The sequence below is a fragment of the Aphelocoma coerulescens genome, chromosome 2 (genome assembly GCF_041296385.1).
Source record: "Aphelocoma coerulescens isolate FSJ_1873_10779 chromosome 2, UR_Acoe_1.0, whole genome shotgun sequence".
In the NCBI taxonomy this organism is placed as follows: Eukaryota; Metazoa; Chordata; class Aves; order Passeriformes; family Corvidae; genus Aphelocoma; species Aphelocoma coerulescens.
This window is the reverse complement of record NC_091015.1, coordinates 65720950-65744598: the sequence shown is the minus strand read 5'-3', so window position 1 is coordinate 65744598 and position 23649 is coordinate 65720950. Positions and strand designations below refer to the sequence as shown.

Below are 23649 nucleotides of genomic sequence, written 5' to 3'. Positions count from 1 at the left end.
GTGTAATCCTGGGTTGCACTAGGAGGAAGAGCATTGCCAGCAGGTCGAGGGAGGTGATCCTGCCCCTCTACTCAGCCCTGGTGAGGCAGTATTTGGATTGCTGTGTCCATTTCTGGGCTCCTCAGTACATGAGAGACATGGAGTCCCTGGAGGTCCAGTGGAGGGCTATGAAGATGATAAAGGAATTGGAGCATCTCTCTTACGAGGAAAGGCTGAGGGAACTGGGCCTGTTCAGCCTTACGAAGACACAACTGAGAGGGGACCTCATCAATGTATTTAAGTAAGTAAAGGAGGGGTGCCAAGAAGATGGACCTGGGCTCTTGTCAGTGATGCCAGCCAACAGGACAAGAAGCAATGGGCAGAAACTGATGCACAGGAAGTTCCACGTGAATACAAGGATGAACTTCTTTACTGTGCGGGTGACTGAGCACTGAAACAGATTGTCCAGAGAGCTTGTGGAGTCTCCCTCATTGGAGATATTACAGAACTATCTGGATGCAATCCCATGCAATGTGCTCTGGCATAACTCTGCTTGAGCAGAGAGGTTGGATCAGGTGACCCACTGTGGTCCCTTCCAACCTTACTCGTTCTTTGATTCTGTGATTTTCACTTTAAAATTATATTGCCGCATCAGTGAAAATACCTGGTAATTGTTTCTTCAAAGTAAATATAAAAGTCAAATCAAACTGCCTAGGAAATAGTAAATGAATTCTGAAATAAGAAATTAATGCAGAGCTAATATCTATAAACTCACATTTTTTAAATTTACAGGGCAGAGGGGAAGGGAATTTTCCAAGCTGTTATCTATCATTAGAGCAGGTTGCATAGCAGCAAGAGCCTTGAATCCATGAACTTTCATTTACATTGCTGCCAGTTTTTATGTGGCTGAAATCCATCAGAATAGTAAAGTGTATGGATTTTTAGTCTGGTTTAAAAACTGGGTTTTGAGGCTTTTTTCATTATGATTGTTATGTCTGCAATGGGAAAAAAGTAGGTTGTACATTTTTCTGTTTCTTACATCTCTTCAAGTTATTCCTATCCTGTGTTTAGTTAAAAAAACAGGCATTAGAATTTGAACAAAGAATAAATGTGTAGTTATATAAATCTTGATATAGAAGCACACTATGGGCTTTGTCCTATAATTTTGAGGAGTGTGATTTACATTTTCGTTTCCCCTCTGCTGAAAATATATGTAGTCATGCATCCAAACTTGGGCATAAGCAAGAATTTGAACACTGACTTATTTTATTCACTTTATTGCTGTGTTTCTTGACCCTATTTTAATAGCAGGTCTGAAAAGATAAAAAGCACTTAATTTTTCTTAGTTTTTATCTTTTTTCATTTCTGTAGACTTTTCCTTTTATTTTGGAAAACCTGAACTCATTGGAAAAACATAATAGTGAGATATATATATATATATATATATACGGTAGAGATAGCCTTAAAATAAATTTTGGCTGCTTACTAACAACAGTAAGATTGAACTACAAGAACCTTACTTGCTTTTAAAACAAAACTGTCAATTCGAAGGAGGGGTGAGCAAGGAATAACATTTTTGTAGTTTATTCAAGTCATGCCTAAATTAACATTAAGTTAAGTATCAAAAAAAATAGTGGCGGTAGTATTGGATGGGACACTCAGGACTGTGATGAAAGCACCTCTTCCTGACTTCTACCCACTTGTTTGCTGTAGTAAATTAAAAATTGCATCAGGTAGCAAAACAGCCAGAAGATGTGGAAAACTCAAAATCGTTGTGTCTAGTAATTTCTCTGTTTACTTGTTGTCTGTCAGTGTCACACTTTTAAAAGGAAGGGCTAATACTTTTTGTGAATCTCCTGCTTATGCCCCAGGGTATACTTGTATTACTAGTGGAACAGATTTCTGCCATCTAGTTCCTAGCTGTCACAAGAATCTGTAAGATACATATGTACATACTCCTGCTATTGCTGTTAATTCTGAAAAGTTTGCCAAGATATTTGGTAATTGCTACATAACTGCTTAGAGGCAGCACTTAATGTGAAGCAATTTTACTGTCTTTAGAACAGCACGGTAAAGAGAGATTGCTTGGTTGGGAAATCCTATAGTGTGTACTGTAACATAGTGTTTATTGTTAAAAAGTGCTGTTGTCCAAAAACATTGAAATGTGGGTGTTGAAACTATATTAAAAGTTATTTTAATGCTTACTGATTCTTTTTTGTTTTGTTTTAATTATTTTTGTTTCCCCTGTTCTTTCCTAAGGTTTGGAGAAGCAGTTAATGGAAATCTGGTGGTTGGTACACTGGCCTGGCCTTCTCCATGGGTTATTGTGATTGGTTCATTCTTTTCAACATGTGGCGCTGGTCTCCAGAGTCTCACTGGTGCACCCCGGCTGTTGCAGGCCATTGCAAGAGATGGCATTGTACCGTTTATTCAAGTGAGATTTCTTTTGTTCTTGTTGTTACAGTACTTCCAATGTGACTTCTATTTTGACAAAAAAATATGAGGCATTATTTCTGCTGTTCCTGTAGAATGTGAAGAAAAGATTTGGAACTCAGTTCTATTTGTGTAGAATAATAGATCAGGCTATTGTAGGACAAAGTTTGAGCTTCAGTACTTTTGTGCAGTGCAATTTAATTATGTTTGTTCTTACACATGAAAGTTAGTGGTTCCAAACTGAGAATATAGTATTCTATAAATGGAAATAAATGAACTAAGAAGCAACTAATAACTGAAATTCTAGACTCCACGCTGTGTTTACTGCTTGTATTTGTGAACAGTTATTTAATCTCACTATGGAAATGCATAATACTTCTCATATTATGGAGATATAAACCTACTTTTTATTCATTTTTGTAAGGTAAACGAAGTCAGCAAAGATATAACAGTAGAATTCTATCCCACTACTCCAAACATGAAGATTTGTTCCAACACCTCTGTGCATGTTTTAAGAAGAAATAAATCAGATTTTTCTCAAAGTAAGGGAGCTGGCAAACAGAAGATGATGAGAGAATTCTTGCTGGCTGCTTCTGCAAAACCTAAACAACAACACTTGAATTAAAAATTAGTAAATAAGGCTCGGAAAGATAATAGTGTCTGGAGAGTAAAGCTGTGATCTCTATGGTGAAGTTTGGAGTTTGAAAGCTTACCTCAAGACTTGCAAGAGTATCAGTATCTGTAATGGGAAGTAAATACACTAAGTATGCTAGGGTGGAGGGACTGAGTAGTGGTGGAGTTCGATTTGTCAACACAAAGGGGTTATAATGCAATAAGTTGTAAGTGCTGGGTAGTATAGAGAAAGAGAAACAAGAAAAATTTACTTTTGCCTGAAGAAAAAATTTGGTACAGAGAGGGTGACATTATAATTACATGTCTTCAGAGTTAGACTTGAAAGGAGTGAAGAATCAAAAGGAAAAGATTTGTGGTTTGGGAAGTGAGAGAAAGGGAATTGAAGAGAAGCAGTATATTTAAAGAGGGATTTGACACTTGAGGATGCACTTGCAGTTTTGGAGTGATATGGCTACTGCATGGACAATCAAGGAAATGAAAGGAGATTATTATAGAAGCAAGAGTATGACATATTTGAGGAAAAAAAACCAAAATACTTGAAACATGAGTAGAAAAAAGGGGGATTTTAATATAATGGTAGGAAAATTGATGGAGGACAGGAAGCTACAGAAGACAGTATGGAGAATGAATAAGGACTTAATTTCTGTAATTGAATGGAGAAATACAGAAGAGAATAAATACCACTGGAACTTCAGGCAAAGCATTTTGCTATCTGTCACCAGTATAGCTGGATAGAATTCTCCACAAAGGAAATTGCCACATGCAAAATGGTTTTGGGTAGGGCTCTGTGCAGGATCATAGTCTTATCCAAGTCCTCCTTATGTTATTATGTTGATAAGGACTGAATTGACACCTCATTTCTGTGTTACAAAAAATACTGTATTAACTTTTTACTGGGCATAAATTTCTTATCCATATGGTTTTTAATTTATTTAAGAATATTTCAACAACAGCTGCAATAGTACTTTAATGTTATGTAGTCATTGCTTACATTAGTAAGCATATTTAATATTGGAAATATGTGTTCTGCAATTTTAGTTTTGATTTTTCACAGTATAGATTGCATCATTTTCCTTTGTAACCAATGTCTACTTTTAGTTCCAGTTAGAACTAAGTAAGTTAGTTCATGATTTGTACCATGGCTCATAATTGTATAATGAACAGCTTTCCCTAATCTTGAATTGAAATAGATATTTGGTCATGGAAAAGCAAATGGAGAACCAACTTGGGCTCTGCTCCTCACTGCTGGTATTTGTGAAATAGGAATTTTGATAGCCTCATTGGACAGTGTAGCACCAATTCTTTCAATGTAAGTATGAGTGTGGTGTTTTGTGTTCTTAAGTTAAATAGTATTTTATTTTTAAATTAAGTAGGTAATTATTTTTCTTTTTGAAATAATACGTTAGACTTTGTTTTCTAGCAAATTGTATTTCTATTTGATCCCACAGATAATATAAAACAACAAAATGTTTTGGTTGAACTGATTTCTAGGCCCAAAAAATTTTTTCCATGACAGAGGTCTTGAATGCTAATAAAAGTATGTTCCACTTTTAAAAAAACTTGGATTTTCAAATAACAATTACTGCTATTTAAGTAAAGTGCATCTAACAGAGACAGAAAAAACAATTCAACATTTTAGAATATGAATAGAATTTTATTTTATTGACATTGTCCAGAACATGATACCATCTGAGCTACTATAGAAAGAGAAAATCAACTCTGTCCCAGCCAAAAATGATACACCATGATTGTCAGTTATTTGCTGCATTTGTTTCCAAAATACATGTGATACCATATTTTGAGGCCTAATATTCTATAAGTAATCTTAATGTATGTCTTGTGTTCTCTTGGCCACTGTAAACACAGTGCACAGGAAAATGGATCCATTTCTTCCCTTTTTTGGATTCTGTTTACATTTTAAAGCACATTTGTCTAGTACATTTCTTATTAGAAAATGCTCTTCCTTTCTTAACAGGTTTTTCCTTATGTGCTATATGTTTGTAAATCTGGCTTGCGCAGTTCAGACACTTTTGCGAACTCCCAACTGGAGACCTCGTTTCAAGTATTACCACTGGTAGGGAATATTTCTTCATTCAAAAGGGTTAAAACTAACTATACACCCTAAATTGTTGATTTTATTGCAATAATAAAACAAAATCTCCTTTCTGACCTAAATGAGTTAGAGCATAATTTTTTTTCATGTGTTTGGAATAGCACCATAGTAATAACATTAGCCACATGTTTTCATGATCAGTGTAGCTGGTTTGGAAAGGGGTTACAGGATGACATTTTATTCTGCTTATAAGCCAAGAGATCTTCTGTGTGAAAATGGGGATTAAAAACCATAAAATCTGAATTGTGTATATACTTAAGGAGAACTGGTAAAAGTGTTCAGGAAGGTTAGGACAATTTTGATTTTGGTTGTGCAAAAAAATATACAAACCCAAAACTTCTACAGAAAAAAAATCTCTTTCAATATACATCAGTTGGCTCATTGATTATGTGATGACTGGTTTTAAAATATGCTTTGGACATAGCATTTGGTAACTGAAGTCAACCTTTTAAAAAGTGAGTAAAGATCAATAACACAAAAGGTGAAAGTGTGGGGTTTTTGTCTAGTCTTTTTTAATTATGTTAAGAGTTTAAACATTTCAAACTAAGATTGGGAAACTGCTTTATTTTTTTTTTAACTGTATGTTAAAAGTACATAATTTAATTTAAAGTAATTCTATTGAGAAATTTTACTGCTAATATAACCTTAAATACTAGAGCATTTAGTAGATAAGCTGCTGTGATTTTAGGATGTAAGAGCTGCTTATGATTTTTCCTTTCAAAGAGTTGAGTGAAAATGGAATGTTGCAGTTTTAGCTTTGAAAAAACTTGTTGAATCTGCTCCGTAGTTACATACTAGTTTGACACCTAACCCTCCAGATACATGCATTTGGCAACAATTCATTTTTATATTTTTCTCAGAGACATCCGTGAGGCAGCTGATTCACTGTGTGACTACTTCTAGCCAAAGCAGGTGTTGGAATGTTCAGCTGCAATTGGGATGGCATTTTGTTTTTTGAGCGAAAGTAGAGTCTTAGGTTAATTCAGACATAAAAGAGCGGCTATTATTTATTTAGACTAACTACAAGACTGCTGTGCTCAGAACTGGTAGAAAGCATTCCCTTAGTTTAAAATTTAACTCAATGTACTAAAGAAGCAAACTAAAGGTACCAAACCAAACTTGGGTCTATTGACACTCTGTCGATATAGTCAAAGCTAACTCTAATTTGGAAATTGGGTGAAAATGAATTTGGGAGGTTGTATGTGACTAAAAGTATACACAAAACTGTCCATTTTGAAATTATTTACATCTATACTTGATAATAAGTGTGGGCAAACCAGGCATACAGACTTAAGTCTGGCAATACTTCTGTAATTTTTTCAGCTTAGTCATTCTTTCTTTATAACTTTTAGAAGACTGTTTTCTGTATTCTACTGACTTGTGTTATTGCTGGAGAGACAGACCACAACAGAAGTGAGGAATAGAATTGATGAGTCAAATTGAATTTAAACTAATCAACTATTTTGGTGGAAGTAACAAAGTTGTTTATTACTGTTAGAATTTTTTTAGCATAAATTCAAATCAACAGTAATAAGTGATAATATGTTTTGAAACAGACCTTACTTGGAGGTATTGATAAAGTTTCAACACTGACAAATGTAATAAATCTATTATTATATCTAATTCAGATGTATTATTTATGTCACACAAAGGTTCGGAATGCAGTTTTTTCTTATAAGCTCAAATTGGGACAATGTATTTTTGCTTTTATAGTAGCTAAAAAATAGCCTTTGAAGGAAGAAAGGCCTTTCTGGAAGTTATATAAGAAATTATTTTTGTAGAACATTTGCATGCCTATTTAAAAAAAATGGAAAAAAATGGTTTCTTTTAGGACTCTTTCATTCCTGGGGATGAGTTTATGTCTTGCCTTGATGTTCATTTGCTCTTGGTACTATGCTTTGATTGCCATGCTAATCGCAGGATGTATATACAAATACATAGAATATAGAGGGTAAGACCATATATCTTATTTATTCTATATTTAATATCTTTACCACTCAGCAAAAAGCTGTTTTATATGAAAGAGATACAACTGAAGTAATAAAGTTCAGAATATTCTTTGAAACAAGGTAAGATCCTATCTCTGTTAAGGCTTGTAAGTTTTCAGATTTGAATTTCTCTGGAAGCTCTGTTCCAAACTTTTCAACGGCCAGAACTGATAGAAATAAGAACCAATAAGTCTGGGAAACTCTCATTGGAGCAGAGATGATGGTGTAAACTTTTGGCACTTCATGAACATTACCTCTCAATATCAAGCAGCAACTATTACAGAACTGTAAATTATTATTACCTTGTGAAGAAGCTCAAACTCTACTTTTTTTTGGTGTGTGGACTTGATTACTTTCTAGAATTAATCTTTAAATTGCAACATACTTTGCACTGTATGCATTTGTCAAGAGATACCTGTAGGACATGCTGAGCAACGATGAGTCTTAAAGAGCATGCTGTGTTCATAAAAAAAACTTCAAAAAACTAAACCAGCAAACAACACAAAAAAACTCCCCAACTAAACAACATATACAAACACTACAGGAAATTATGATCAGTAAATGTGCATGCTATCCCTTTCTAAGGAAAGATACCTTATGCTGAAAGAAAATAGTAAGATCTTGGAGCAGGAAATTGAAGCTAGGCCACTTGTTTTGATGAGTGATTAAGCACAGCTCTTAAGTGGATCAGCCGGTATAAACTGCTCCACCCTGTGGATTCTCCATCTTTTAATATCTCCATTTCCAGATTAGTTGCTTTCCTGGATTTTAACATCTCAATTTACTGCAGTAATGATAAGGAAATTGATTTCCCAATTTTAGTGAGGAAGTCAGATTAGATGGTAGCAGTTCTGCTTGCCTGTATGTATATAGGCGCATACATAAAATTATGTGTAATTCCAAACTCGTATATAGGTTCTACAAATGTTGGCACATACCAGGACATCTACCTTGTTGAAGGAGATGCTTTGCTAGAGGTAGCAAAGTTCAGAGAGAATTCATGAGGGAAAATTGGAGGGAGGGTGGGCAAGGGAGATGGACCCCTTGCCATTGTAGAATCCATTCTTCTGACCACTTTCAATCACCAATATTCTAATATTGGAATTAAAAGGACTGGAAAATGTAGGGAGATTGAAAGTGGTCAGGAGAATAGATGGAGCTTCAGACTTTCTGGGAGAGAAGCTGGGAAGGAAAGAAAGTGGAGAAGGCTGTAGTGGTGGTGCTGACGGCAAGATAGGTTACTAATCCATGTGAAGTCAAGTTTCACTTACTAATTTTGCTGCTTTAAAATAATTCCTTTTAACTATCCTTCACTTATTCATTCTAGTGCTAAAAGGCAACTTAAGTAGCTCTCACCATTACAAAAATGCTTTTGAAGTATGAATAAACTAGACCATAGTAAATATTTATAAACACAGAAAAAATTACCTTGAAAGGACCTGAAACTGCTTCACCTTGGTTAGTCTTCAGTCTTGATTTAAATCTGCAAGACAAGGTTTTTTCATGCATTCATGCAAAAAAAAAAGGATCATTTTTTACATCCATTATCCTCCACATGAGAAAAAGTATTTGATTTGTATAAATAAGTGGGACCCTGTTAACTGAATCTCTTTTGTATCCTGAAGAGCGGAAAAAGAATGGGGTGATGGAATCCGAGGATTGTCTCTGAATGCAGCTCGCTATGCTTTGCTTCGTGTTGAAGACGGTCCTCCTCACACCAAGAACTGGAGGTAGAGTCCTATGTTTTTCAGGATCGCATAATTCTTGAAATATGTAAATATATTGGGAATACTTCTAGTAAAGCAGTGAAGTAAAGACAGAGTGAAATTCACCATTAAAATAATGTTTTAACTTGGGCATGGCAATGATGTCATTGCAATACTACTATTTTACTGAAATGGAATGTGACTTGTGGTCAGCATCTAATCAACTTTGCTAGAAGTATGGGCAAACTAACTAGAACTTAAATCCATATGGTGTTGACATGGTTTGCAAAAGTGCAGAAGATTTGAAATGTTTGATTATTTATAGACTTTTCATACTCAAACAAAGCGTTATCTTTGAATCTCACTGTCTCTACAGAAGAAACACTGTACTTCCATAGGTGCAATTTTTTTTTTTTTTGCTTCTGTATATGTTCCCTCTGAAATACATTGTACAAATCTACAGAGGACCCTTTATTTGTTTAAATTCATTTTTGTGGTATACTTTTTATATAGCTTCATTCAATAGTAGCACTTTCTAAATTGCTTAGATACCATTAAAATAAAATCTCACGTTTTACTGTAATGGCGTTAGATGTTCACTACTATTTTTGCAATATATTTTTTTTACTTGTTAAACTCAATTCTCCTCAAAGCCAACATAAAAAATTACTTAACATTTAAAAACGAAAGACATTTGCACATTGTAATTTCTGATGAATGTAATGTGATACTTTAATTCTTGTCACTGCTCAGTGATAGTATCACAGAGTGCATGCACATGCAATGTTCTGTTGTCCATCAGTATAGTGGCATTGTTTTACCATTTGTCCTGTGACTGATGAACTTGGCATCTCAGAGACACCAATGTAATGTAGTGTTGACAATCCTGTTAAATATTTGACTGCTTCAGTTCCAAATGACTTACCTTTCTATTGTGTCAATGTAATTGCTAGAACCGAACCATCTTGTTACAACTTAAACTGTGCTAGTCTTGAGGTAGGAAGTATGATCCAACTCTTCATCAGTCTTTTGAATTCGTAGCAATTGGAAATGTATAAATGTTGGTTTGGGAAAAATAAGTAGATTGAATATTGATTAAAGGAAATAGAATGCATTCTCATCTAGTATGCAGTTGAAACTGAACTTCAAGTACTTTTGGTGTGATTAAGGGGTTGACTGTCCTTTTGGATGGATCTACGCAGGTAGAGGAATGGGTCGTTAAGAACATCATGAAAATCCAGAAGGATAACTGCAAGTTCAGTACCCGGCACAGGCATATTCAGAGCAGTGATACAAGACTGAGAAGCTGCTCTAGTAAAAAGGACCTGTGGTTCCCAGTAGATAGAAATCCAGCAGCATGTCTTGGCAATGACACGCTGGACAGCATTGGCAGCAGGATAGATAGTCCATTGAGAAGTAAATATACTGGGAGCACTCATTAGAATACATTTAGAATATTTCTTCCATGTTTAGGTGCTGTGGTGTAGGAATGACATAAACTCCAGTAGATACAACCACAGATCATGGTTGGAGCACAAGAGCATATTTCCTCTGGGGAGAGGCTGAGGGGAGCTATGCTTATTCTGCTTGGAGGAGGCTGAAGAGGAGCGTAAAAGATGTTATAACTGACTTATAAATATTTAAAACCTAAAAGAAGGTTACTAAGAAGATGGAGTCAGATTCCCTACAACAGATTAGGGTAGAAGAGTGAGAGAACATGATAAAATAATTAAGCATTGAATAGGTGATCCGGAGGAGATATGTCTGTTTCTAGAGGTTTTCCAAATCCAACTGATTGGAGCAGTAAACAATGTGGTGTGCATTCAGTGTTTAGTCATTTCAAGCAGCAGGTTGCACCAGATGACATTGGAAGGGTAAAATAACTGTGATTTTATAATTTTCTATGTAAAGCTGGTCTTTAAGAGAGCTTTTCAAAATGACGTTATGGTGGCTTATGTAGTTATTCTGTACCTGAACTGTTGTTGCTATTGCAAATTATGGCTTACCTACTTAGTAGTTGACTGTTTTCCATTGAATTAAGCAATTAATCTGCATTTTATTAATTGTTAATTTTAATTTTCCAGTTCTTCCTGATGAATGTGTGTGTGTGCACTTAACTTTTTTTTTTCCTTTGTTTGGCAGACCTCAACTTTTGGTCTTGTTAAACTTGGATAATGAGCAGTTAGTGAAACACCCAAGATTGCTTTCTTTTACTTCTCAGTTGAAGGCTGGTAAAGGACTGACTATTGTGGGTTCTGTGCTTCAGGGAATCTACTTAGATAAATGTACAGAAACTCAGAAAGCTGAAGAGGTATGTAAAAGAGAGCTTGCAAATACTTGTAATTTACCTTAGTATTTAAATGTTGAATCTGGATCTGGGTAACTCACACATTGAATTAGAACAGACTGTTGTAAAATATTGAATAAAACATCTATTTTTGCTATCAGCGCAATCAATGATTGTAAAAAAAGAATGGATTGGTGTATGTAGCAAAATGTTTTATAAAATTTTCCAGTAGGATGAGGCAATACTGATACTTCCTAGCTTTTTCTTTAATATTGAGAGCCTACAATCAAATTACATTAAATAAAAAACAAACTACTCAAGTTTTAACAAATTACCTTATAAAGAAAACAGAATATATTTAACAAAAAAATTAATGTTTAACTAATAAATGCAAATGTTTGGCATAATATCATCCTCATGATGTGATTTTCTACAGTCTTCTAGCAATACATAAGAGAATTAGGATTAGGCACAGACTTTGCCAGAATACTGTGAACAAGATCCTTCTTGAGATCCTTTGTTTTATCTTTCTATCTATCCCATATCTCCAGAAGAAGTAGGATGGGTAGGAAAAAATAGTAAGTTGTCATAGAATTTAAAATTATATCCAACTGTGCTTACAAACACAATTGAATTGAATTTCAATGTTTCTTTAGTAATAATAATTTTATTTACTGGCCTATGCAAACTCGCCTACTCCTATCTTTTTAGAGTGGGGAAACATTTGGAGAAAGTACCATGTTTCCTGTATTGTATTGAAATGTCCAAAAGTAGGTTTTGATTGCCATTGTATCTTCCAAATTGGTTAATTTCTGCAGTGTTGTTCGAAAGAGTACCAGTTGATATGTCTACCATTTTGATCCAAATAGTCTTCAAAGCTGTGTAAAAACACCTGTGATTTTTTCAGACATGGTATCTCTTAAATAGATGGGCATTTAAAATCTTGAAATGGACTAGCTAACATAGCCAACTGCCCATTTCCTCCCAGTTTTCTTTTTTTTTCTCTTGGTATTCAGGTTTATCCATAGTGGGTTTTAAAATAACAAAGTAAAAAGACAGATGACCTATTTGACATCACATGAAAAAGTTCTAAGAGACCATTTAACTTGAAAACAAGTTGAAAAGTCTAGCAATGCTATATTGTAAAAGTAGTTGTTACTAAGCTGTTGCTATCATCAGGTGTGAGTAGAAAACAAGATGAAGAATACAAAATCAGGCCTATGAAGTAAAACAGAAAAAACCCTTTAAACAGAAATTGTTTACCCACAAGAATTTGAAATGTTATCTGTAGATGGCCTAACTTAGCTATTTTTCTGAGAGGTGGAAAATTAATGAGTTTAAGGAAGGCCTAATCCATGAGTTCTCTAGCAAGTCAGACCTGGTGTTAAGATTCAGGAAACTACTGCTTTTAAAATGGAAATGAAGATGAATTGTAAAAGTTCTAGCATCTGGAGGCCTCATTGATTCTGGAAAATTTAAACTGGAAAGTGTTTCTAGGAGACCTGTAGGAAATAAGGGATTCTTCTGTCTGTCTTTAAAAAAAAAGCATCTATTTACACTGATAAACCCTCACAGATATTTGCACAGACATACTGGTTAGCTTTGCTAGCAAATTCTCTGAAGACTCTTTTTTCTCTATTAAATGGAGTTTCTGATGTGAAGCCACACTGAGGCAGTGATCCAATCTGTTCCTGATGATTTTTGACAGATTTTGGTTTTTGTAAAATTCAAAATATTGATATATTAGTTCTTCCTTCTGAAACATGTTGATCTCCACACGAGTCACTGATAATGATGGAGGAGTTCAAAGTTATTTAATCAGAAAATAATAAATGCCAAAGCTCATGTTCCCTAGTCAAGCTTGATATTGGTTTGAATGCTTCTTTTAAATTACCTGGTTATGTGTCTTCATGTTTGTCAGTGTTTAAATGGAGGAGAGCCATGTTGAAATTAAAGGGGTGTGGTGTATTTAATCTGGTCTGTTTATCTTGTCATTATTGGACAGTGCCTCCAAGTGTCTCCTGCACATCTGTTTTTCCATTTTGGGAGCTGATAAATAATCAGCCTCTTAATGTCAAAGGTTTTTAAGGAACTTTGGCAGCCTCTTCTTCTTAAGTACTTGGCATCACACTTCCAAACCCTTCCAATTCCAAAAGAAAGGACTGATCATTCCAACCATATGTTGTTTTGTCAGACAGTGGTTTTGACTTTACCTGAAGCAGTGTTGCTTTATTTATCTATGTGTTTTTACTCATGTCTTGTTCATTCTTCTTTGGAAATAAAAGGCTGAATAATTAAAATAATGAAAAAACTGTGTGGTGTCTTCTGGGGAGGTAGCAATTTGGACTCTAGTTCTCATAGAATCATGTTTACTCTTTTGGAATTAGTGATTTCTTCATGTTGGTTATACATTGTTGATAAAGTTTTTCTATTATTTAATGCTGTTATTCCGTCTGGTGTTAATTATCAGTGTTGATGATTTGTATTTCCCTGTGTGTAATTTTCCTATTGCAGAATGTTAAGGCCTTAATGGGAGTAGAAAAGACTAAAGGATTTTGCCAGATTGTGGTGTCTCCTAACTTTAGAGATGGAATATCCTATTTGATTCAGTCAGCTGGTCTAGGAGGGATGAAGCACAACACGGTCCTGATGGCATGGCCACAGTCGTGGAAGCAGACAGAAAATCGTTTCTCGTGGAAACATTTTGTTGGTATGTGTTTATTGACCTTCTCATTTGCATTTGTAATTCAGCTGTGTAACTAATGTAGTTGCTGTGTGGAGGAAATGTGCTACTGAACATGTGGTGGACAATTGAATACTTCTCCATATCTGATTTCATCTGGAGTGGGTTTTCTCAGCCCTCTTCAACCATGGCATTGCTTTTTCATCTTCTAACCAGGTTGGTCACTATAATCAGTGTCATGGTTTAGGAATGCTACTCAGCAATTCAGTGCTCCCACTGAGACTTTCCAAATCACACTGCTGCTTGCTTGCCCCTCTTCCTCTTTCCCACCCCCCTTGTGCTGGGTTGGAGAGAAAAATTGGAGGCACAGAAGGTAATGATCACAGGTTGAGATAAGAACAATTTACTGGAAAAAGCAATGATATAAGAAAATGAACAGTAAGAGCAACAGTGCTAATAACAAAAAGTATACAAAAGAGAGAGTGATTCACATGCAAAAACGTCCACCGTGGAGCTTGCCTCAACCACAGCCATGCCACCCCAACCACTCCCTCTGGCTCAGAACCATGCCAGCCAGCCATTCCTTCTGGCTTTGAACCAGTGCCATGCTTATTCAACCAGAAGAAGCCCCTTCTCCTTGGAAGAGACTCCCTTACCCTGGCAATGACCTGAGGTGGTATAGAATTACCTCTGGGTAATTACCTGATGCCCCCTCCTGGCTGTTGCAAAAATTAACCCTGTCCTGGCCAGAATCAAAACATTATCCACTCCTTATTCTATACCATTTATGTCATGCCCAGATCCTACACCTTCCAACTAATATATATATGTATACATACACATGAACAAGTATCATTTCCACAGTCAATATCCATTCCTCCAAGATGTCTCTTGAGTTCATTTAGTCCATGACTGTGGGTTCTATCTGTCCTAGGTGTCTTCCAGGGCAGGAGGGCTGGTTGCAAGCTGCATCAGGAGCTCACGACTGGTGTATCTATAGTAGTCCATACTTATTGTCCGTGGTTAAGTCCACTTCTCAATCACAGGCCCATCAGTATCTTGCATCTCTTTCCTGATGACCTAAGATACCATGGGCCCACTGAGCCAGAAATAATTCAGCCTATGTTGCCAGTCCACATCCACCTGAGAGACTTCATTCTTGGCTGCCCAATGCACTTGTCTGTTGTTGCGATGTTGTTTGATAGCATGACTTTGGGGTGTGTATGCATCTACACAGCATGCTTTTACAGCCACCTTCTCTACCCAGGCAGCGATGTCTTAGCACAATTCAGCAGACCCGGTGGCTTTGCCTCTGTGCTGCCAGTAGGTCATTTTCTATAGTTCTAGCCACTGCTACAGAGCATTTACTTAAAGCCAGCTGGATGGCATTCAGCTCCACAACCTGATTTGATCCACCTTGTCCCTCAATAGCTTCTGTGACTCAGCACATAGGACTCCATGGAGCAGCTTTCCATTTTCCATGTATTCCTACAATATGACAGGGACTATCAGTAAAGAGAACATAACACCTTTCATTTTCCAGTAGCTGATTATATGGTGGGGCCTCCTCAGCAGGTGTCATCTTTTCCTCCTCTGATGTTAGTATGAAATTTTCAACTTTGGACTAGTTTGTGATGACTTCCAAGATCCCTGTGTAATTGGGGTTTCCTCTTCAAGCTTGCTGTGTGATCAGCGTGACCCACTTACTCCATGTAACGTCAGTGGCATGATGTATGGAAAGGATTCTCCCTTTGAATATCTAGTCCAGCACTGGCATTCAGGATGCCAGGAGGAGCTGTACTTTAGTGCCAATCACTTCTGAAGAAGCTTGAATCCCTTTATAATATCCAGTTATAATGCCAGTAGCCCTTTTTCAGATGATCTTCATGTTGTTGGAGTCAGATATCTGCCTGAAGCACTGTTTGTTCTCCTTTCATTGACATCAGTGCCAATGAGTTGGCATACAATGATGGCATACACTGTACAAATTTCTGCCATGTGGATTGTGTACAATGAGCCTCATCTGGATCTACAGGGGACTGTTTGTTATTTGAATCCCTATGGATTACCTTCAGCACAGCTAATTCTCTCAGGTACTGGATACCTTTCTCCATGGTGGTCCACCTGCTTGGGCGCAGTGCTAGGTCATCCTTGTGAAAATACCTTTCCTTCATGCTTGACAGCAGTTGCCTCCAGAGGCTGCATTTCTGTCTTCTTCCCAATCCCCTTGCCAGTGCTGGCATCCCAAGTCTGGGATCCCAGTTGCTTGGCTTCACTACCATGTAGTTGCACATCAGCAGCAATATCCCAGCATCAGAGCAGCTAAGTCACTAGGGGCTCACCCAACTGGTGGCTGAAATTTTTTTTGCAGCTCTCACAGCTCACCTGGAGATAGGGATTGGGTGATTATCTCTGGTCCTGCCTGTTCCTCCTCTTGTGAGGGCCTGCCTTCCTCTTCATACCTCACTAAGTGAACTGATTTTGTCTTGGATTTCTTTTTCTATATAGGGGCAACTGCTACTGGCACAGGTTGTTCCTCTGGTTCAGCTGCAGTTTGAGTGGCTACAGTGCCTGTCAGTCTGCTTTCCTCCTCTTCCCCCTGAGACTGCTTTCTAGTATCAAGGAATGCACAGTAAATAGTAGCCAGGGCCCAGCACGCTGCAAAACTTCACACCTCCCTGGAATTGCTGCAGCATTTTTCCTTCAAGTATTCTGTCACTTTACCAGGGTCCTGTAGTTGTTCAGGAGTGACGTTCCAAACCATTGGAGCACAATAATCCTTCAAAAGCTGGCCCATTTTCTCCCACCTTCCATGTCACTCATGACCCTTGGGGCAGATCTCTGAATAACGTCCCTAGAAAACTCCTTCACTCTAAACATGGTGTAGACTGAGGACACATGGCAGGCTTACCACCAAAAATATTATTTCCTTAACATCTAAACAGAATTCAGATTCTCAAAATGTAACAGGCTGAAGGGCGTGGAAAAGGCCAGGAAAAGGGGGTGAAAAGCTGGGGAAAATCATCCTCCCCTGATCTCCCCACAGAGTGTGTATGATTAATAAACATGCAAAGGTAGTGCTCAAGGTTAAGAGTCGGAGAGCAACATTCAAGATACATCCCAAATGACCCTTGACGTTATCATGTCATAAATTGACATCCCAGGGTACATCAGCAAAGAAATCCTGATCCCTCTTGCTACTCTGAAAAATATCATGAGGAGTGCACACAGGAATATATACAGGCTTAGGTAAGACTCCCACATAAACTGACCATGCAACACTGTGACCAGTGGCTCTATACCTAAAATAAAAAATGCCTGGATCAAATTTGTTTCCAACCCGCTCTGGGCAGTCTGTTGTTATCTCAACCCATTGTGCCTTACCTCAGATACCAAATAAAGACTTCTGTGGTTTAGGAATAGTACTCCCCAGTTAAGTGTTCCCACTAACACACTCCAAACCATGCTGCCACTCGCTCACTTTTCCTCTTCCCCTGTGGCTGGTTGGAGAGGAGAATTGGAGGCACAAAAGGTAAAGATAAGAGGTTAAGAACAAGATACTGGATACAGCAACAATGTTAATAACAAAAAGCATACGAAAGAGAGAATGATGCACATGCAAAAATGCTCACCATGGAGCTCCACCTGATTGCAGCCATGCCACCACAACTGTTACAGTGGGGATACTGTAACACGCCTATATCAAACCAGGAGTCCTGTGGAAAAGAAATATATATAGACGGATTCTTGATAGATGTTTCAGAGAGATGTTTATTTCCCCAGCCGCATGGCCGGGCTCTGCCGAGGAACTGTTACAGTCACGGGACCAAGGGTCCTTGCCCGCGCAGGAAACACAAACCAACCAATGGGGAACGAGGCTGACCAGGGGCAGGGAACCCCCGTGTCTCCCCTTAGGGCTACATGGCGGGGGGAGGAGACCCCGACACACAACCACTCCCTTTGCCTTGGAACTGGTGCCACCCAACCACTCCCTCCACCTTGGAATCAGCACCATGTTTATTTGACCAGAAGGAACCCCTTCTCTTGGGAAAATACTCCCCCTTGCTTCCAGCAATGGCATGAAGTGGTGTAGAATAACCGCTGGAACCAAGACACCCAGGTCTTTTGCCAAGACACCTAGGATATTCCTCTTTTGCCTCAGCAAAATCTGGGAGGGTTGAAACTTTTGAATTATAAACAAAAGCAAAATCTGTAAATGAAAACTAGGAGTTCTTGATTAAATGTCTTGTTTTCCCTTACAGATACTGTACGAGAAACAACTGCAGCTCAACAAGCACTTTTGGTGGCTAAAAACATTGACTTATTTCCAACAAATCAAGAACGTTTTACTGAAGGAAATACAGATGTGTGGTGGATTGTTCATGATGGTGGTATGCTGATGTTGCTGCCTTTTCTCCTTCGACAGCACAAGGCAAGGACAACAGAAAATGGCTGGGATTTAGTTTTCTAGCACTGAATGGTTCTAAGCATATCTAATTCAATACTCCTTCACGTTGTTCAAATTATGCATGGTAGTAGCAATCACCGTGTTACAAACTGTTATAATGTATCTTTTTGGTAGGTTTGGAGAAAATGTAAAATGCGTATCTTCACCGTCGCTCAAATGGATGATAATAGTATTCAAATGAAGAAGGATCTTCAGATGTTCTTATACCATCTTAGACTGAATGCTCAAGTGGAAGTTGTTGAAATGGTTTGTTACTAAATATTTTTAAGGTGATACTGGGACTAAACTTGGGAAAACAGATTTAGCTTTTTTCAAATAAAGAGACATTAGCCCAAATACAGAAATTGAAAGATTCCAGACCCACAGAGAACAAGAAGATAAGCATCGTTGTCTTACCGTGTTACAATGCTAGTGTACATGGTGGTGAGTTTAATGGGTTTGTCAAGCAGAGTTTGAGATGTTTGATGTGTTAATTCTTACTTTATTTATGAGGACTAGTCCATAGAGCTGGTTCATTCAGGAAGGAAAAAGCTTGACTTTTTAGCAAGCAGTGAAATGGAAGGCTGAATGTGCTTAATCTAATAAGCTATGACAGATGGTATGGGACAGGATGAACTTGTCCATGTCTCTAACTGCTGGAAGAATACCTCTCTGGAATAAGGAATTCCTAGTCTCAAATGAGAGTTGTTTTTGGCATCACCAGCCTCAGCCAGCACTGAACAGCAAGACAGTATAGCTACAGTTTCACAAGTCAAGGTAGTGACAAAATGAATTTTGTAACTTTTTTCCTTTTCTAAATATGGGTCATAAACTGTTTAAGAGGAAAGGACTAAAGCTATACTCTGTCTAGGTCCACTTTTTTTGGAAACTAAGGATGTAATTTCCAGCACTAAAAGGTGACTAGCATAATGCCCAAAGTAAGGCGCATGGAAAAAAAAAACCAACCAAAACTTCTGCTCATTCTGAAGTGGGATGAAGATGAGTAAACTGGTTCAAAACTTCTACCACCACTAGTTTCTAGAATCACCAGAACTTATTAAAAAGATTTATCATGCTAATCAATCATAAAACAATTTTAGGAATTGTTTTAATTACTTAGGAAAAATTTACATGTGAAAGATTTACTATTCTTTGCTTAGACTACTAAATATGAAAGTCTAAAAAGCTGTGGCATGTACAGTTGAATGAACACAGAGTGCCATAAAAAGGCTCAGCCTTGGTTGGATTTTGAGCAGAAGACAGTATAGAAAGTTGTGCTGGTTTCAGCTGGGGTAGAGTTAATTTTTTTCATGGTGGCTGGTATGGGGCTGTGTTTTGGATTTGTTCTTGATTAAATGTCAGGGTTGGTAATATAGAGATGTTTTTGTTATTGTTGAGCAGGGATTACACAGAGCCAAGATCTTTTCTTCTTTTTGTACTGCCACACTGACAAGGAAGTTAGGGGAGGTTGGGAGGAGACACTGTTGGGACAGATGATCCAAACTGACTAAAGGGATATTCCAGACCATATGACATCATGCTCAATATATAAGGTGGGGAGAAGAGGGAGGAAGGGGGGAATGTTTGCAGTGATGCAGTTTGTCTTCCCAAGTAACCATTATGCATGATGGGGACCTGCCCATGGGAAGCATTGAATTAATTCCTTGTTTTGCTTTGCTTGTGTGCACAGTTTTTGCTTTTCCTATTAAACTGTCTTTATCTCAACTAATGAGTTCTCTAGCTTTTATCCCTCTGATTCTCTCCCAAATCCACTTGTGAGGGAGTGAGTGAGAGTCTGCATGAGCCTTGGTTGCTGGCTAGTGTTAAACCACTACAGAAATACAATTTATTCTTTTCTGCTGTGGGTAATATTTAATTCTGGGAATCTTCCAGAGGATAAGAGATACCTTACAAGTCAGTGACAACACAGGTGACTGCTGTAGATTTTTGTGTTGCATTTTAGTTTTGAGCCAATGTGAGAATATATTTCAGAATTTTTTCCTAATGGCTTCTGTTTATGGACATTTCTCACTGATGCAAGGATAATGTGTTATTTGTGCCTCTGGACAGTTTTTAAGCAAACAAGTGTACACACATGCTTAGGTGGGAGGCAATGCAGGCCCAGTTTAAATAACTGCTTTCAACTCTCACTTCGGCAGCCTAGTTGGAACAGAATAGTGGAAAGTCTGTTCCAAGTACCTAAAATTTAGATAAAACAACAATAGTATTGTTACAGTAGGATAGGTCACTGTATGAAATTGCTGTTCGAAGATTAAGTTTTAAGAATGAGGACAGAAGTGATTGATAAATTATATGCTTAGGATTACTCTATTGCCATGAAAACATCCAGGACCACTGAATGAATACAGGTATGAGATACACTGTCTAAATGTTGTTCTTCCAAGTAGTACTTTTCTTCTGGTGTTTCTAATGCCAATTTATTTTGCAGTTTGAAAATGATATTTCTGCGTTCACGTATGAGAAGACACTTATGATGGAACAGCGATCTCAGATGCTAAAACAGATGCAGCTATCAAAGAATGAGAGGGAAAGGGAGGTAGGAACTTTGACTTGACAAGATGTTCTGTGAAAAATCTGAAAGTACTATCTTTGGGCTGTGGCTTCTTATCAGTTTCTAACTAGTTAAGAACTTTCGTAACTGCATTCTGTGTTTCTCTACAACCAGTTTTACTTGTGTGCCAGTTTGGACAAATTTGGAAATATATCCTCTGAGAGAAGGCAGGTTACAACCACCCCTCCCCCCACCAGGCTCAGGAAAAAACTAATTTTCCTCGAAGAAAGTGAAAGAGATAAAAACTATTTATTTAACAAACACACCAGAGAGGATAATAATGCTAAATAGTAAAACCTCTTACTGTGGAGAAAAAAACCTGGGAAAATTTCAGAGTCCTTCCATAGGTAGACTCTCTCTTCCTCCTCAAAGCTGGGACAGGGTGGGGCCCCCTCCTCTAGGGCCTCCACTTCTGTGGAAAAGGTCCCGATGTGTTCTGATGTTGAAACAGTCCAAAAAAGAAGGGGAAAAAAAACCAAAGTCCCAGGAAAACAAAGTTCAACTCTCTGTCTCTCTTTCTGGAGAAAAAGTAGCTGAAAACTGGCTGAAAACTGGCTGTGAAAGCAAGCAGAGTGCTTCCCTCCACTCTCCCTCTGCTGCCGCAGCTGAACACAGAGAACTATCTCTATCTCTGCGTCCTTGAAACAAACTGTAAACTGCTTTGAAGAGTTTGCTCATTTTTTTTTTCTCTTCCCCCTCTCAGGCTCAGTTTAAAGGCATAGAAAGGCACGAAATTATTTTCTGGGCATAGGGCAGAGATATGGGATACAACATCATAAAGTCACCCCAAGACAACTTTCAAGGTTAAAGTTACGTGGGAAAAGAAATAATTTTTTATTTAAACAGATTTGAAGAGTTTTCCGGTTCTTGTTGAGTGCAAGTGTTAATTAGCAAAACATTTGAGCATCAGTGTGGAATATATTCACAGCCTTTCCAAACTTGGCATCAGTAGATAAGATTCATGATTATACAACTGGACTGATTAGCTTTGATTGTGATTTGGTTTTAGGATTATAGAATAATTTAGATTGAAAAAGACCTTTAACCTAACACTGCCACATCCACCACTAAACCATGTCCCTAAGTGCCATATCTACATGTTGTTTAAATACCTCCAGTACCTCAACTTCAGCCACCTCCCAGGACAGCCCATTCAAATGCTTGATAACCCTATCCGTGAAGAAATTTTTCCTAATGTTCTATCTAAACTTCCTCTGGTACTACTTAAGGCCATTTCCTCTTGTCCTGTTACTTATTACTGGGGAAAAGAGACCAATCCCCACCTCACTACAACTGTCTTCCAGGTAGTTGAATAGAATGAGAAAGACCTTCCTGAGCCTCCTTTTCTCCATGTTAGAGAAGCCTACCTCCCTCAGCCACTCCTCATATAACTTACAAATACACCATATTACACAATATAATACAAATCTGTTCAAATCGCACTGAATATTTTTTTTAGTTTCTGCATTATTTTGAATGTTTTATGAATCAACTGATTTCTTTCTGGAAGGAAACTTAGGCCAACAAACTATAATCCTGTAGTATCAATATGGAAATGCTGTTTTTGCTGCTCCCCTATCCTTACTATTTTGCATATTTAGTAACAAGCTTCGTTCAGCTGTAATTTTATGAATATTTGTAACTTATAAGTCCTTTCCTTTTGGCTTGTGCTTCTACCCCCTCATATATTCTGCTAACTCTTTCAGTATTATCAAGATTTTTTAGTGATGTAGAAGGTAGTGAATTCTCTGGCTTTGCCATCACAAAAATTATTTCCATCCCACGGCAAATAAGAGAACTCTACTGTGTTTAATTGCTCATTTGTAAAACAGCTAGATTGTTTTTCTTGTGGCTTTTCTTTTTTGATGTTAATCGTACAAGTCCAAGCAGTTTGGGGTTTTAATGGTTTTTTTCCTTTTATTTCTCCTCTTCTCTCTATTCATTTTTCCACCTCACAGGATTTTTTAAAGATTCCTAAAGATGCCTGCTATTATTACAATGATGTGATACTGTAAATCCTCTTTCTTATCCATGTCATGGTAGTTTTCTTTCAATTTGAGCCTGCCTAACATATTTTCAGTAACAAACCAAACTTTTCTGTACATCCTATTCAGTCTTACTGTTTCTTTATTGAACAGTAGTATCTTTCAAGTGGAGTTTGAGTGATTTATCTATTGGAGATTCTGAAGGATTTAACTTCCACATGAATAATGCTCTGTAGTCTATGGCACATCAACTGCGGAGGAGATGAAAGAATTTCTCCTCAGCTCTGAGCTGGTTGGAATCTGGACTATACTTCAGAGTTGTTTGCTTGGAAGTTTTTATTTCTTTCTATTCCCTCCATATAATTTTCTTTATTACTCACTTTTATCTGAACTTTACCATCACCGTTATAGCTTCAGTTTCTTCCTTCTTATCAAGCAGGGTAAAACCTGAGTGTATTAGTTTAAAAAAACAGTCTAGTTTTTTGTGGGCAGGAGAAAGCTGCTCAAAGCTTCTACTATGTCTGGCACAGAGCCAAGCGCTGAAGGCTCTGACAATGGGCAGGTGCTGTGACCAGCACTGGGAATGCCCGTGCAGCTGGGGTGGCATGGCCAAAAATGTGCAGCCAGAGCCCTCCTGGGGCCAGGGGAGGCTGCACGGCTGGGGCCCTCCCAAGGCCGAAGCCCTCCTGAGGGCAGGAGCAACGTGCCCAGGGCCACCCATGTGGTGCCGGCAGGGACCACGTGGCCAACGACAAAAACATGGCAAACAATTCCCCGACATGGAACACAGTCGAGATCAACCTTTTTGGCATAGCGAAGCTCA

General features: G+C 37.7%; 1 protein-coding gene across 1 annotated transcript in view; it reads left to right on the top strand.

Annotated features, from left to right (window-relative positions):
• The window catches only part of LOC138105154 (solute carrier family 12 member 7-like), a 67890-nt gene extending 46591 nt beyond the window's left edge, over window positions 1-21299 (top strand). The window contains exons 7-14 of the mRNA XM_069004835.1: window positions 2239-2413; window positions 4236-4354; window positions 5021-5119; window positions 6990-7109; window positions 8772-8876; window positions 10995-11163; window positions 13654-13849; window positions 18085-21299. Coding sequence (XP_068860936.1) covers window positions 2239-2413; window positions 4236-4354; window positions 5021-5119; window positions 6990-7109; window positions 8772-8876; window positions 10995-11163; window positions 13654-13849; window positions 18085-18293 — 1192 coding nt within the window. The 3' untranslated portion in view covers window positions 18294-21299. The remainder of the gene's footprint in view (window positions 1-2238; window positions 2414-4235; window positions 4355-5020; window positions 5120-6989; window positions 7110-8771; window positions 8877-10994; window positions 11164-13653; window positions 13850-18084) is intronic.
• Window positions 21300-23649: the final 2350 nt, after the last annotated feature.